General features: G+C 39.5%; 1 protein-coding gene across 1 annotated transcript in view; it reads left to right on the forward strand.

Annotated features, from left to right (window-relative positions):
* MCTP2 (multiple C2 and transmembrane domain containing 2) overlaps positions 1–14,086 on the forward strand; it is a gene marked incomplete at its 3' end in the record, with an annotated part of 100,977 nt that extends 86,891 nt beyond the window's left edge. The window contains exons 19-22 of the mRNA XM_084293133.1: positions 6,862–6,971; positions 9,286–9,395; positions 11,638–11,735; positions 14,018–14,086. Of these exons, the coding sequence (XP_084149259.1) occupies positions 6,862–6,971; positions 9,286–9,395; positions 11,638–11,735; positions 14,018–14,086 (387 nt within the window). The remainder of the gene's footprint in view (positions 1–6,861; positions 6,972–9,285; positions 9,396–11,637; positions 11,736–14,017) is intronic.
* Between the last annotated feature and the right edge of the window lie 1,306 nt (positions 14,087–15,392).

Consider the following 15,392-nt stretch of genomic DNA (forward strand, 5'->3'; position numbering starts at 1 on the left):
ATACCACAATTGCAATATAATATTTCAACATCTCCCATTGAGATTACTGAAGAAAAATGATGGTAAAGGCTTGAAAATACTCCATAATACAAAGGTTACATTCAGACTAACAAGGCTGACCCACCTTCTTCACAAAATTGTGGCCAAGATGGCATCATTAAAAAACAAAACAAGGTGTGTTTTTGTGTAGGTGTGGACTCTCTTAAGTTGCTGATTTCTGTTCAGTGGACTCTTTGTGGTTCTTCTCTTACTGTTTCCTAACAAGTCATCGTACAGACCATGAATAAGTTAGGCTTCTCCATCAGCTATAATAAATACTATGGGACAGATTCTGCTGCTTGCATGAGGTACGCTGGAGGATGCACTTCTAAGCACACACAATTGTCCTGTCTTGCAGTTATCTCAGCTAAAGTTCCCAGATATCACTTAAGACACAATTATGGCTTCTGTGAGCTTTCTCCAAGCTTCTTATTAACCTAATCAACTTCTGGTTATGCCAGAGTGCAGGGATTGCTCTGGTTATGCTTTCATCTTTGCAAAGTCTCCTTTGTACCAGAAACTGGGAGAAATAGGGTCTGTTATTTCTCTTTTACATTGTGGCGTTGTTTGTGATCTGTAGGCACCCTATACCTTGGCACATCCTTGTCTCATCATCATGGCCCACCAGCAGTCAAACCATCCATAGGTATAGGAGTGATAAGATAGAGAAATTCAAGGCAGGGAGGGGGCCAGGGAGATTTCCATATATCCTAGGCACTGTTGCATAGCTCTCCTCAAATATAAACTTTAGGAGCCCTAGGCAGTCTAAAATTCTTCTGCTTTCCCTGCAGGTAGATAAACTAACACTCTAACTTCTCTAAATCTCTGGAGGAATATTAAATAGCACCAATCAGGCTTCCGGGCTGAGCTCATAAGCTTTAGGGAGTTCTTGTCCCTTAAAAATTCTGACTATTTAAAATGTTTTTAAAATTTCTTTTGAATTGGCAGATGTATGAATAGGTCTATCTTCCTCTTGTACCCCAAATTGCTAAAGATCATTACCTAGATTATAGATGATGATCCAGTAGTTTAAGTCTAACCACTGTGCGATTGTTCTTATGTCTCATGTATTTCCAGGAGAAAGCACTTTTTAAAAATTTTTCCTTAAAGTTGTTTTCTTTTCCTCTCTTTTCCTCTTCCTTTTTTTTTTTTTTTTTTAGATAAACGGTGAATGATGACTTTTTTCTTTAGTCATTGTGCACATAAATGGTGTTTTATTCTGTTGTGACTGTTGATATTGCTTTAAGACTTGTATCGCCAGACTCTGGGTTTATATCTCTATGCAAATGTGTACGAGTACAGAAAATGCATCTTAAACCCTCTGTATTTCACGTCTGTCTTGTGGGAAAGCAACAGAGCCATGATTTAAGCCTCTCCACAGAATCTTAAACTCTGTTTGGCTTAGGAGACTCTCTGGTCCTTTGCACATATATGAAATTTGTTTAACGTGAGCAAAGGAAGTGTGGCGCTATGTTTTCCATGAGCATTTGTTAATAAGGCATGAGATGGTTGTCTTTGGCTGTTTTGCCAGTGGCCCCCCAGACTTAGCTGTAGGATGATGTGCCCTGCATTTGGAATATGTTCTTTCAAGGCTGATGGTGCTCTCCTTCATATCAGTCTGAAGTAATTCTATTAGCTCTGGTGGAATTATTCCAGATTTCACACCTTTTTAACTGAGAGCATAAATTGACCTGTATGTGTTGCATTTCCTCTATTTGGTAATTATTTCAAGTACACTCAGATTCGCTAAATTTCCACAGCCAGGCAGGCACATTTGCAGTATGGTGTTAATAAACAAAACGATCCTGTGATGCACAGTTTTGGGACTGCACGAGGCAATCGCTCAGAGTTTGGCAGCCATCCTCTCTGTGTGCCCGTCCCCCCTGTAGGAGCCGAGAAGCCCTCCTTGACACGCAGCAGACATCACAACACAGGGCAAGACAGTGACTCAGCAAGGCAGATTGCTGGGATTGTTTCATCCACCCTTGGCTCCCACCGAAGGCAGGATCCAGTTCAAGGTTGCTGTGGTGTCTATTTTCAAAGCTCTGCCTGGAATTCATTTTAGCTACCAAGAGACTGTCTGTCACTCCATGGCTGCCACCTCCCACAAGAGCTTCATTCTGCTGCTAGACTGAAGCTGTTAGTGAACGGTTCCCTGCAGACAATAGAGGACAGTGGTCTGCTGTTTATAGCCAATAAAATCTTTCTGGTTTCAGAAGTTCTTCATCTACAAGTATTTTGGCCTTAAGATGTTTGGCATGGGTTTTGCCAGACAGTGACAAGTTTGGAGTTCTGCAGTCGAGCACAGAGCAAGTTGCAAGTGAAATCCAATTTCAGTTAGGTCTCCTTTTCTCTAAATAACTACAGCATGGTTTTCAAAACCCAGAGGAATAGTGGAGCAAAAAAGCATGCACGCCTGAGTTTTTTTCTTTTCCCCTTTCTGTCAGTCTTGTTCCTTGGTAACACACTGAGGAGTTCATATCCAGTACAAGGGATAAATCCTGGCAAAACATTGCCCTAATGTGCTTTTAGCAGTGGTAACATAGTGGAATAGCTACTGTAAAAAAGCTAATCCTGAAAGCTAGGCCAGCCCAAGCTAGGCGGAGTAATTCTTCCTATTCCTGAAAATATTCTAAATTTTCAATCCTGATTTGTTTGCCTGTGTCCTTCTTCCTCCTTTTACAATAATCCCTGTATCCTTGTTTGTTCTTTCTCCTCCCCTTATTCCTTGTCCTTGCCCCCAGTGTTTTTCAACTTTATATATTGAGTTTCCCTTGGCATGCCAAAAATTTGCTGATGAATACCACTTGTTTGAAAATTGCATGCTAGATTTCTTTTTGTGAGAGTGTTTTATATGAAATCCAAGTGAAGTATTTAGAAGTTTTAAGTAACTTCGTAACTTCAAACCTGAAATGTTAGTTATGTGCATATGATATTTGCAGTATACATCAAAAATGCACTTAGGACAATTTTATTTTTTTTTCTCTTGCATTTGTTGCTTACTGTTCTGGATATATCCAGAATAAAAAAATGAAAATCTGGAAGATGAATTAAAAAAAAAAAAAAAGGGAACAGCTTTTAGCTTTTGTATAGATGACAGCTATTAATCCTGGAAACAAATGTTCACAAGAAGTAGTAGAGCTCCACCATCCATGTTTTTAATTCAGTACTGAATACTTCACCCCAGAGTAGATTCAATAACTAGCATTATTTGGTCTCTGTTGCAGGGCAGAGCAAATAATTGGTAATTTACTAAAATACAGTCTCTTCCTCTGTAGGTCTTGTAGTCTGTAGCTCACCAGTCATGAATTGCTGGAGGTGTCCTCTCCTGGCCACGTATCACACACTTTCAAAGTCTCCATCACTGAATGTGCATCAATTTTGCACTCATGTGAGAGTTTTCTTTGCAACTGTCCCTGAACATCTGGGAGCAGGACAGCATTGTTGGAAAGGGAAAAAATATCACAGAACTGTAGTAACTCTTTGTGTGCATTTACATGTTCTGTTTGTTAACTGTTACGTATTTCAGAAAGAAAAATCTAGAAGCAGTTTTTACAGAGCAATTTTGTGTCTTCATGTAAAAGTTCAAGCTGATGTGCATTAAGTGGACACAAAAGACTTAATTTCTGAATTTGCTGCTTTTTGGCTTTTTTTTTTTTTTTTTTCCTTCTTCTCCTGACAAGCTTAATCTTTTGTAAGACCCCTTTTGTGTTTTTGTTCAGGCAATTAATGTAGAAATGAAGGTTTCTTAAATCAGGATATGCAAGGAAGATTTGAAGTAGCACACTGATTATATAATTAATTCTCAGTTGTAAGTTCATTTTGATGGAGTTAATTCTTTCCCAGAGGCTCCAGGCTAGTTTTGGTCCACCCACAGTGCTGTAATCAGCTAAGAAATAAAGAAGAAAAAGGCCTTGAAGGAAAGGAAGTTTCATGACTGGCTGTAGAAAAAATGCCAGAAACAGGCAGGATATTTTATTTTTAATTCAAGGAAAATATACTGAGCTGTGGTTTTGAACCATGGGTATCCAAAACCTGTTTTTAAGCAGCATAATATTTTGAGTCCAAATGAAATCAGGAAAGACTTATTTCTCAGGAGGATGGAGAAAAATTGTCTGGGTTGAGGGGGACCTTGCACAGATAGGAAAAGTGTTTTTAGTCGAAGATGAATTTACGATTTTTTTTTACATCTTCCACAAGTATGGTAATGCTCAAAAATAGACTTCTGCGTGGCATTGCCCATTTGGTAATAAATGGAGCAATGACTTTTTTGTGGACTACGAACACTCTTACTGCTTCTGACAGTGTTGTGTGAGGTACTGACTTCAGAAAGCATCTGCGGCACTCAAAAACCCAAAAACCTAAATAATTTGGAAAATCCCATTAATCGTACTTCATTTCTCTGCTTCTCTACTGCTTGACTGGTGACCTAATCATCATGTGGATGTGTTTAGACTTCAGGCTTCCAGAACAAAACAAAAATAACAAAGAAAAGACATTGACTAATTTTGAAATCATTTTGCACAGACAGTGCTATGCTTAGTGCATGGGCAGTGGTAGCCCATTTTATTGCCCAATTACTGATTTCAGTTATAAGACTGTCTAGTCCTAGACTGCCTTTTCCTTGGTTAGGCATATTTTCTATTATAATTTGAAGAAAAAAAAAAAAGTGATTTTATTGTGCATGCTAGGTAAAGATATGCATACAATTGTCGTTGTATCCTGTGAAATGGTGGTTTCTGTTTTTTTTTTGTTTTTTTTTTTTTAGTCAGCTTGGTGGCTGCAGCAGAAGTTATGTTGTATTGATTAAAGTGCGTTATCACTATGTTTCCAAGCTCAGTCAAAGACGTGTAAATGAAGTCAGCGTGATGCAGATAGAGTTGTTAGATGATCTTCCTTGTAGCTCCGGGTAGCAAGAGTAGGCTTGCCCTGGAATATCACTGTCTGAAACGGTTCCTTTACCCCTCTGTCTGAATTTGGATAGAATGAAATTCCCACTGGCTGCTTCTCCATGAACTGTTCTAAACTTCTACTTGCAAGTTTGCTGCATAAAAGCCAACTATGACTAAGCGACTGTTGCACCATTCTAGTGAAGGAATAGTTAAAAATAATCCTAATGTGTCATTTACATTTAAGCCTAACAAGGTTATAACTGGAGTTGTGTGAAAATGACTTTTTGGTGCTATTTTCACGTAAACTAACTATTTATTTATTTATTTTGTTCTGGGGTTATTTCACACCCAAAGGGTTTCATTTTTGTTGGTTGTTTTATTAATGTAAAAATACTCATTTTCACACCCGAATGTGTGATTATTTAAAAATCTTGCTTCTATTCATTGTGCACGCACTCACAACCTAAAGGCAAATATTCAAATGTCTGGAGCTTGATAACTCCATGGTGGTTTTGGCTGGCTTTTTAAGCTCAAAAATTACTGTGAAGATAAATGTGCAGTAAGTAATTCAAACCTTTGCTTTTAAGGGTTACAGGGGCCATGCTGTCATGTCTGGCTCTTAGCATCCAAGGATGGTTCATATGTTATTTTAGCACACATAGATATAGTGCCGTGCCCTGTCTCAGATGCATGTAGACCCTCTCACAGCATGGTAATGCAAAAAAGTCTGTAGCTATGAGGCTTCACCTCTGTGGCCTGTTGCAACTGTAACTAGCCTCTGATCCTCTCTCCTGCACAGCAAAATATCATGGGCTCACAATGCAAAGGCAAAATTTCAGCCAGTGTTGATCTGAACATCTCTGGTCCTTTTTACTCTCACCCACCCCTTCCTCTGCCCTGCCCAATGGGGACCATGGAGAACATGGGTGTGACTTGCATTGTACCAGCATCTCCCCTCCCTGGACACTGAGGGGTTAAAACACAACTTAAATTTTCTTTCTCTCTCTTTTTTTCTTTTCTTCTAAATTGAGCTGGTTTTGTAGAGTCTAAAAGTGATGTAAAATCAGTGTCCAGGGCTCTGCATTTTGTAATAAGTGAATGTTTTGCTGATTTCTTGCTAGAATATCTGCAACCACACCAATTTGCATGCCTGTATGTGTGTTAGATTGCTGGCAAAGAAATGCTGAATGCTGATAATTGTATACTGATTTCCAAGGCTGATTTAAGTCATTTTGATTTTTAATTCATTCTGTGCTTCCTTTTTATTTCTGCACATGTGTAGTAATGTCCTGTAATGTTGTTGCCTAAAATAAGCAGTAAGAAATGAAGTTGTGAGATGGTTGCTGTAAAAGGAAAATGTCATTTTTTTCCTTTGATTCTTTTCTTTTTCCAGTAAAAGAATGTCTGTGTATACAGAATGTTAAAAAAAAAAAAAAAAAAAAAAAAAAAAAAAAAAAAAGTCGTATCAGTATCTTTCTGTTAATTTATATACAGAAAACAGCATGGCTGTTGGGAGTCTACAAAGCTCAGAAAAGTGATATTCAAAAGTTCTGCATAAGAATATCCTTTTTCTCAAGGAGCACTAAGCACCCAGTCAGCACCCAGCACTCCCCCTTGAGGTTGGCTGGACTCAGGGGTGCTCAGCACCTCTTCTGGTTTGATGTGCAACTGGGTTCTTCTTTGAAAGCCTGGTTTGAAATCTTGCTCTTGATTTGTATTAGAAGATGAAGAAACCTCAGCACATGTACTGAGGAACTGTATGCCTCTATGTTCATTGTATGTAACAAATCCAGGGTAGGTTTTCTCTCCTTCACAATCGGGTTCATGGATACATCGATGATACTGGGAATCTTTTACTTTCCCCACATGTCTGTGATCATGTTAGCAAATTAGCATATACTGAATAATTTTTTTTTTCCTTTTTAAAAAGGAATCTGAAAAAAAAGGATTAATTGAAAGAATCCAAATGGTCCAAAAGGTCATCATAGCTGTTCAAAGCATCCTAGAAGAAATTGCATCATTTGGAGAGAGGATTAAAAAGTAAGTGATGGATTTTTCTTGCTTAACTATGATTTGCAATGAAGAAGAGTGAGGACAGTTAAGGTGGGGTGAATTTCTTGATCCAAAAATGACCAAGGTAGAGCAGGAGAACCTGGCCAGTACTATCATTTCTTCTTCTTAGGGTGTCTTTTACTCCAAAAACATTTCCAAAACATAAAGAGAAGAAACCATGTGCTGTGCTGGTGTAGCTCTCACCTTCACCCATTTGCCCAGATGTTTGATCTTGTCTATCTGTGATAAGGTTCAGAGTCATGCTAGGAGAATACTTCTTGAAGGTGTGGTCTCAAAAGTATCAGGCTTTTCTTTGCATTTCCCCCAAAGAAAGTAGGTAGGCATTGATGTTTGGCGTTGCCTTTCCCACGCCATCCCAGCCCTGGTTACAGAGGTTACTAGTCACTGATTTCCTTTTCTAGTACATCGATATTCTTTTCTACCACTTTGTCTGCTCCCTACTTCCTGCTGATGCCATGAGGAAGCCCAAAGGCAGTTTTCTGGGTCTTGTCACCATGGAAGGCACATAGGGTATTCCTGACCCTGCAAGGGAAAGAGGGTGAAGAGCCAAAAAAGAAAAAAGAAAGAAAGAAAGAAAAAAACCTCTGCATGCAAACACACACAAACTTTTATAACCCAATCTTTATTGGCACTTAATTGACCCACATTGTTTTCTGTTTTGAACACAAAGTGATGGTTTGTGATTGAACGACACTTTAATGAGGAGCTGGGTTCAGACTAAAAATACAGCAAACCCATGTGGTGTGATTCCACTCCGTGCACCCCAGCTGGGGTGGAAGTGGCCCAGAGATGTATTCCAGTCTATGAACAGGGCACTGTTCTATCCAGCTGCATGGCAGGAAGACTCAGAGTGTTTAAGCACTATTAATTCTTGTATTCATTTTGGTAACAATGGTCTTAGAGAACACATTGGGTATTAATGTGGAGGCCCGATGTAATTTCAGAAGAATTCCATTGTAACTCAACAGTAATGTACCATTAAAAAATTGCCACCAAAGTTTTCTGTAAGTGACAGACTGAATTGTGCTACAGTTTCCGTCTGTCACTCTAGTTATGCAATCATAGGGAGTTTTAATAGTTTAACTGAATTGAGCTGTTTTGCTTTTTCTTTTTTTTTTTTTTAACTTAAGCTACATTGATTGATAATGATGGGTCCTCTCCCACCTATCTTTACTTAATATTTAATACATCTATTGAAGCTTAAAAGTAATTCTTTTTCCCGTCCTATTAATTTTATCTGTCAAGGGAAGTTCATATTATTTTATAGCCTGATGAGTGGTCCACATTCATTCTCTCTTCTTCCTACTCCCCGTCATCATGATGTGAAGTTAGCAGGCAGATTGCGTGAAACAGATGCCCAGATCTGTAAATCCACCTACAAACTAATTGGCATTCATGTAGTCCAGGTATCTCAATGTTTGGTGGTACCATGGAGATGCATATTGCAAGGGAACAAGTTGACAAAGTAACTTCTGGGCTTATATATGAATGGTCTGGGTGAAAAGAAATCTTGTTTTGTGCTTCAGAAGTCTGAATGATCATGGTGGCTGAGCCTTTGGAAAGTGCTCCCGTTGGGAGAAATGGTGGTGTGTAAAGGCTGAGACTGATGCTAACACACTACCACCAATCTAAGACAGCCTCCTTCGGACAGTGTAGTAAGGAATTGATGAAGATGTGAGGAAATGGAAGCAAATGTATAACTATTAAGATATATTTATATAGAACATTATTTCCTAATGCTATGCAAAGAAATGTCTCCGCTCTTTTAAGGTTTACTGTCAGTTGTAATTAAACCATTCAAATTATTAGTGAGGTTGATTCTGACTACCTGCCACACTCAAGTTGTGCATCAACATACATCTCATGTCATCACCACTGTGCTCAGCAGAGCCAGCTCAGATGGCTTGCACCTGTGGCATGGCTTTGTCTCCAAATCAGATAATCTGCTCATGAATAATGGAGAGCTGACCGGTGAGCAGAGATGTGTAACCAAGTGCAACATGTATAAGAAGAAATGAAAAACAACTTGCTACATGGCTAACAACTTCACTGAGCCCTCCAGAGACTATCCTCTCTCCTTATCATGATACCTGCCTCTCAGATACCACCTTTAATCTATTACAGCACCCAGATGCAGGACTCAGCTTATCTGCCTTCCGAAGGGTCTGCAATGTACAGTGTATTTGAATACGCCGAGCACTGAAATGCAATCATTAAATTATTGTTGGGTAGCAGAGTACAGAGCAGAAACATTGAGTAAGATTATTGTTGTTCTTTACAGCACGTTCAACTGGACGGTGCCTTTCCTCTCTGTTCTGGCCTGCTTGGTCCTTGCAGCAGCAACGGTTATTTTGTACTTTATACCACTGAGGTACATTATTTTAATCTGGGGTAAGTACTCCACTGTGTCTCATGCATGCAATAAATGCAGTATATATCTACAGAATGACATCAAGCAAGCTTTAAGCTTTTCTTAGGGTTCTTTATAATTTTCCAGCAGCACCACAAGAGACATGTTAGTGTAGATAAGCTATTTGCAATATAGCTATTATTATTATGCAGGGAAGTAATTAGCTTCCTGGTGCTGGAGCACACAGACAGGAAATGGTAGGGAGTGGGCAAGGAGTATTTAAAGAGCTTCACCATGGAGGCTTGATCATGCAGCCTTTTGGTTCTTAATTCCCCTTCAGTCAGGAGGAGCAGTGTGCCAGTGGTCCAGCAGGAGGCACTGAACTGGAGCAGGGGACAGAAAGGAATTGTACGAAAATTCATCACCTTCTGGGGATGATGTAAAAGAGGAGCTTTTAAATATGAAAAAATGCCTAGCAGCATTCTGAAGAAGGGTAAGGTGGTCTTTCACAAAAGAAGATGGTATTTCAGCTGCTGAAATCCTTCCTTATCTCCAAATGGCCTTCTGTCTCATTTATGGTGATATGTTTTATCTCAGACTTGAGGTCAAACAGCAGAAACAGTGCAGGTAATCCTCACTGAACCATGGAGCTCTGCCCTGGCACAGTGCTGGGCTGTAGGGAGCTCCCATCACCTTCCTGGACTCAGCCATGTGCTGCTGTCTTGGTTCTCCTGGATGCAGAAAAAGGGAATGAGAAGGTGCCAGTGTGAAAAGCTACTGGAGCGGGGGAGAGCAGGGGATTAAGTGAAGGATTAAATCAAACAAAAAGAGCAAAAGGAAAGGAGAAAAATTGCTTGGAGTAAAAAAGTTCAGTAGCAAAATATATTTGTTCTGGTATGGAGGACATGGTGAGTACATGAGAACTCTACATCCGTTCAACATCATCTAGACTGACAGGGCCTTCAAATATGATACGTGTTAAACAACTACCCTGTGGCAAGGCCTCAAAAGACCTTATGGTATTTTCTGTTTTTTAAAAATCAGGTACACAGAAAATTGTGTTGGCATTTTGCTACAAGCATATGGCTTAAAAGCTGAATCTCAGATGTGAAGCAGGTACATGTCAGAGAGAGGAGAAGGCTGGAGCAGCCATCACGTTTTAAACTACTTTCAAGGAAACTAGTATGGGATTTTGGATAGGAGTGTGATAGGATTGAGTGCTCTATTGTGATTTTCAGAGGCAACAGATGTATGTTTTTTTTGTGTGTGTGTGTGTTCTTTCTTTAAAGTGGGCTAGTTGTTTTATTCTGCTTCATGATACTTTGTTCTTCTACTGCACCTTTAGGTAGCCACGTTACTAGCTGCAGTCTCTCAGTGGGGAAGTGGTGGCAGCAGGGTGTTAAAAGTGTGCACTGGTGCAGGGGGAGTGCTGGGAAGGGTGATCAGGTTTATCATTTTTTCATCCTGGTCCATGCAATGGAGGTGATGCTGGCTGGAGGCAGCTCATCCCTCCCTTTCCTCATAGAGAGGAGAGGGAAAACCTTATGAGCTCCACAATAAAATGAACATTACACTCCTGTGGATCTTCTTTACAGACTGGTGATCTTCTGTGACAGCTGAAGTATATCCAACCCCATGGAGAACACTGGGAGTGCTGTTGCTGCAGTTAAAAAGCCAAATTATTCACCTTAAGATTAAAATGAAATAAATCTCGTGATAAGTTTTCACAGTTTGACACAGCATCAGAATATGGTCAGCTTGTCAAATTTGGTTCTGAAAAGAGAGGATAAGCTCTGAGACATGGTGACAAAGGAAACTTTTATTTTTAGAAGTAGAAGAAAAGAAAACTTATCCTGTCCAATTCTTTTCAGAGCCTTCTAGCTCCCTGGGTATCAGCAGAAGGGAATGTCTTTGCTCATGTAGGACAACAGATTTAACAGTAGTCTCAGTTGCAAATTGGTGTACTCTCCCCATGTTATCCTCTGGAATAAATGCATGCTACAATCTTTTTTATTTTTATTTTTTTTTCTCCAGTATTGACAATGGATCACCTCCAAAATAGAGAAATGTATTTTTAAATAATGCCCCTTATTTTCTCCAGAAAGCATTTGTGAATGATTCCACATGACAGGCAACGTGTGCATGACTTGAAGTCTGAGGCACTGTTTTCACACTAATTTTTACTTGTGAATTTTTCTTTCCTTTTTCACCTTGCCTGAACAGTTTAGAAGGGAAGGAATAGAATGGAGTTGCATTATTTTGTTTGCTTTTTTCTTTTTCTAGGCATAAATAAATTTACTAAGAAGCTTAGAAATCCCTATGCCATCGATAATAATGAGCTACTAGATTTCCTCTCCAGGGTACCATCTGATGTTCAAAAGGTACGTAATGAATGGCCAGCACCAACAGAGGCAGCAAGCAGTACTGAGAGCGGCTGGGTGCTCTGCTTGGGGAATACAATGCCACTGCACTTTTGAATAAGTGAGATAAGGAATTGGGAAAATCCACAAAGGGTGGGGGGTGAGAGGGATATTAAAAGAGAGGGGAGCCAAAATCCTTTGTCAGAAGCATGATTGCAGAAAAATTATCCTGAAAAGACCTACTTAAAAATGATCTGAAAAATCACCCAGCGTGGTTACTGAACTATGGTTTCCGTCACCTTTTTGCTCCGATATTTGTACGGAGGGAAGAGAAAAATAGTCTCTTTGATAGAGATAACCATCCAAAAGGCTTTGCTGAATTCTTCCTTTCCTCAAAATGGAGTGTGGGGAGCATTATTTCCATGACTTTGTGCTTGCTACGCTTTTTCACATCAGCCGTCCCTCAGAATTCTTCCTCCCCACCCACCTTGAACTCCAGGCTGTCCTTGGACAATGCTCAGCTCATCTTTTTCATTAGAGAAAGCCTTGAGATGTGTTTAAAATACTCTGTGGTTGATGAGATCAATCTTCTACCATTATGGAATTATAACTTTTAATCTAGCCAGAATCTGTCCTCCCTCATTTTCAGTCGTCTCTTTTCATATTTCTTTGAAACAACAACACTGTCTTCAGTAATCTTGCCTATCTTCCTGGAAATTATTTGAACAATAAGTCCTTTAGAATGTCAAGATCTGTTTATTTCTCTTGGAGGAAGGAAAATAGTCTTGCTGGGTAATGAAGCACATGACATAAAGAATTCTTTCTTTTGTTTTAATCAACTGGAATCTGTGTCCTCAGGCCATGATCCTGATGCCCTGGATCCCACTGACATTGTACCTTTCTCTGTGAATCGTGGTACTTTCACAGTGAGGTGCTGCTTACTGTGAATAAGGGGATCACAATCTCGCCTGTAGTGATTTTACTCTGCTGGAGACTGAAAAATAATTGCCTCCATGCAGTGTTGAGGCATCTGGTAGAAACAGGGTTGGAAAGGCTTGTGGTGACATTTATCTCAAGAGGCCACCAGATTGGTTGATGGCAGCACTAATAACTTGAGAGAAATCTCTCTGTAGACTGGTGGGAGGAAAAAAGCTAAACAGGAATAATCACAGAGACATTAAGCTTGAGTGTATTTTTTTTTTTTTGGTCATTGCTCTTGTAGAGTGCACTGGATTTACAGTGATGGTTTGCATATGCCCTTTTAATGTTTATGTTTAAAGATAAGCTGCTTTTCTATTTATGCTTTATTTAACATTTACATTTATAACATTTCCTTGAGTGGTTTCTATCATTTTGGAAACCTTTGAGCTCTCTGAAGAAAATGATAACCACTTGCTATGAGGGAGGACTGATAAAAGTTCCTACAATGGGACAGACCTTCTCTGAGGAGTTTTCCACTAGTGCTAAAAATAGCGAGCCTGTGTGACAGCCACGCACTCCTCCAGCGAAAAGTCATCCATGGCAGCTCCAAATCCCTTCTGTCTGTTTCCTCCTGTGTGCTGTTGATGCATCATCATTTCACTGTGGTACTGCAATGAGTTGGAAAATACCTCTGTATGTTAGCCATTTACAACCCACATGTGCTGGACAAAAGACAGAGGAGGAGTGGAAAAGATGGCATGTTCAGCAAAACGTTCCTGTGGTTCCAGTGGGAATACTTTTCTGTAACACAACAGACAATTTGCTGTTGGGATTACCTGATCCTCATCAGTTTATCACACATGTTTTAAGTATTACATTGTAAATGAAATTGTTTTGAAAGTTGGAGGCAGCTTTGTCCAGGTTACTTTGAGAAAATATTTTCCTTTTTGAAATGATTAAATATTCCAGCATCCCAAGGCCTGTGTACATTTTGACGATTGTCATTTTACTGCATATTGGGATCCACTTGAGTTGTAACTCCTGAGAGAAGTTTATTAAACTTATAGGTTAATTTCAGAAGAAGAAAAACAACTCCCAAACCAAAACAAACCCAAAGATCGATCCTATGTTGCTGAAATCAGGTAGAACCCCATGTATCTCATTAGAAAAATCTGCTTTTAATATTTTCGTTTCAAGAAATGATGCATGACTTCTCAAATCCTTCCTGCAATTAATCCCCCATGTTCCTGTGTTTAGAAAATGATTCATTACTTTTGAACCTTCCTTAGTTTCCCTTGGTTTGTCCTTGGGGAGCCATTAACACACACTGTAGTGAGCTAAAGTTACCTAACTGCAAACGTCATGTCTATTTGTTTTTACAGGTGCAGCATGCTGAATTGAAACCATACAGCAGCTCCAGTCCCATTAGGAAGAAACGAAGTGCGCTATAGGATTCAGTGAGATTTTGGAATGCAGCATCTCCCTCCGTACCCCCCACATGTGCTCACGCGCTTCCCCCCTTCTCCTCCTCTTGGTTCGGAACAACACTATAATCACTGCACAGACTTTTTTTTCATGGAAGACATGGTTTTTGATAAACACCTATCTTGAGTTGTCTTTATGGGCTGCCTTTTAGGCACTGAGATGTAGCCCCAAAAGTGCAGGATGGAACATATGAATTAGTTCATAGGATGGGGAAGAGTATGGGAGGGAATATTGCCACTGCGTTCCCTTTTTTTTTTGTGTGTGTGTCTTTGATTGCAGAGGCAAAGCTGGATGTGGTAGCACTCCCTGTTTTATGTAGAAAGAAATAATTCTGCTTAGTGTTGCAGATCAGCTGAGCTGATGTGAGGAGATGCTCTGAACCAGTTTTTAACATATCCAACAGATTTACATTAAGATATGAAAGCTATTCTTTTCTGAGTTAAATCACTCTGCCTAGAAAGGTTTAAGCTCTGAATTAACGAGTCTTTGATACCCATCTTCTGTTCAAGCAGCGTACATTTTTTAAAATTTTTTTATCATAATTAGCAGAAAGAGTGAAGAGCTCTAGTAGTATCTCAATATTTAATTCGGCACTTGTGGGATTTTCCTTTTTTTTTTTTTTTCCTTTTCTATTTTTTTTTTCCTCCAAGAAGAGAAGTCAACCCTAAGCTTAACTGTTTGGACACTGGATTCATCGGAGATCCATTGCTGGCAATGGATGCATGATAACCTTCTGCTGTGAAAGGATTAAAAGACCTCAGAAAATCCTAATTCACTGACCTGAAAAGACTCTGTTGACTTGCCTTTTATAATTCCATCTCATCAGGTATTTTCAGCGTAGCTCTTGTTTTTCTGTCTAAATCCAGAGGGGTCAACACTACAGATACAAAAGAAAAACACTTTTATAGCCTTAAAGAAACAAGTGCTTGTGCAGAAAAAGTGCATGGTGCCCGAAGACGTGGTTGTGCAATAGTGGGCAGGCTTTGTTCCACCACTGATTCTCGTTGGAGTCCTTCCTGGTAATTCACAAGGAATGGATCAGAAAGTGAAACTCTATGGGAAATGAACAATGAAGAGACAGGAAAAAGGACAGAGTTTTCTCTTCCGGGGAGAATGATTTATTGCTTACTGATCTTTTAGCTCTTGTGTTTTTGCTTTATAGAAATGACACAATCAGCATTATTCATATTGTTTGACTGAGGACACTGATGCAGAATGATGTGTAAACCTGCTCAGTTTTATTGAGAATGTAGCCCTTGGTCTTTCAGATGC

The sequence above is a fragment of the Netta rufina genome, assembly GCF_964035555.1.
Source record: "Netta rufina genome assembly, chromosome: 11".
NCBI lineage: Eukaryota > Metazoa > Chordata > Aves > Anseriformes > Anatidae > Netta > Netta rufina.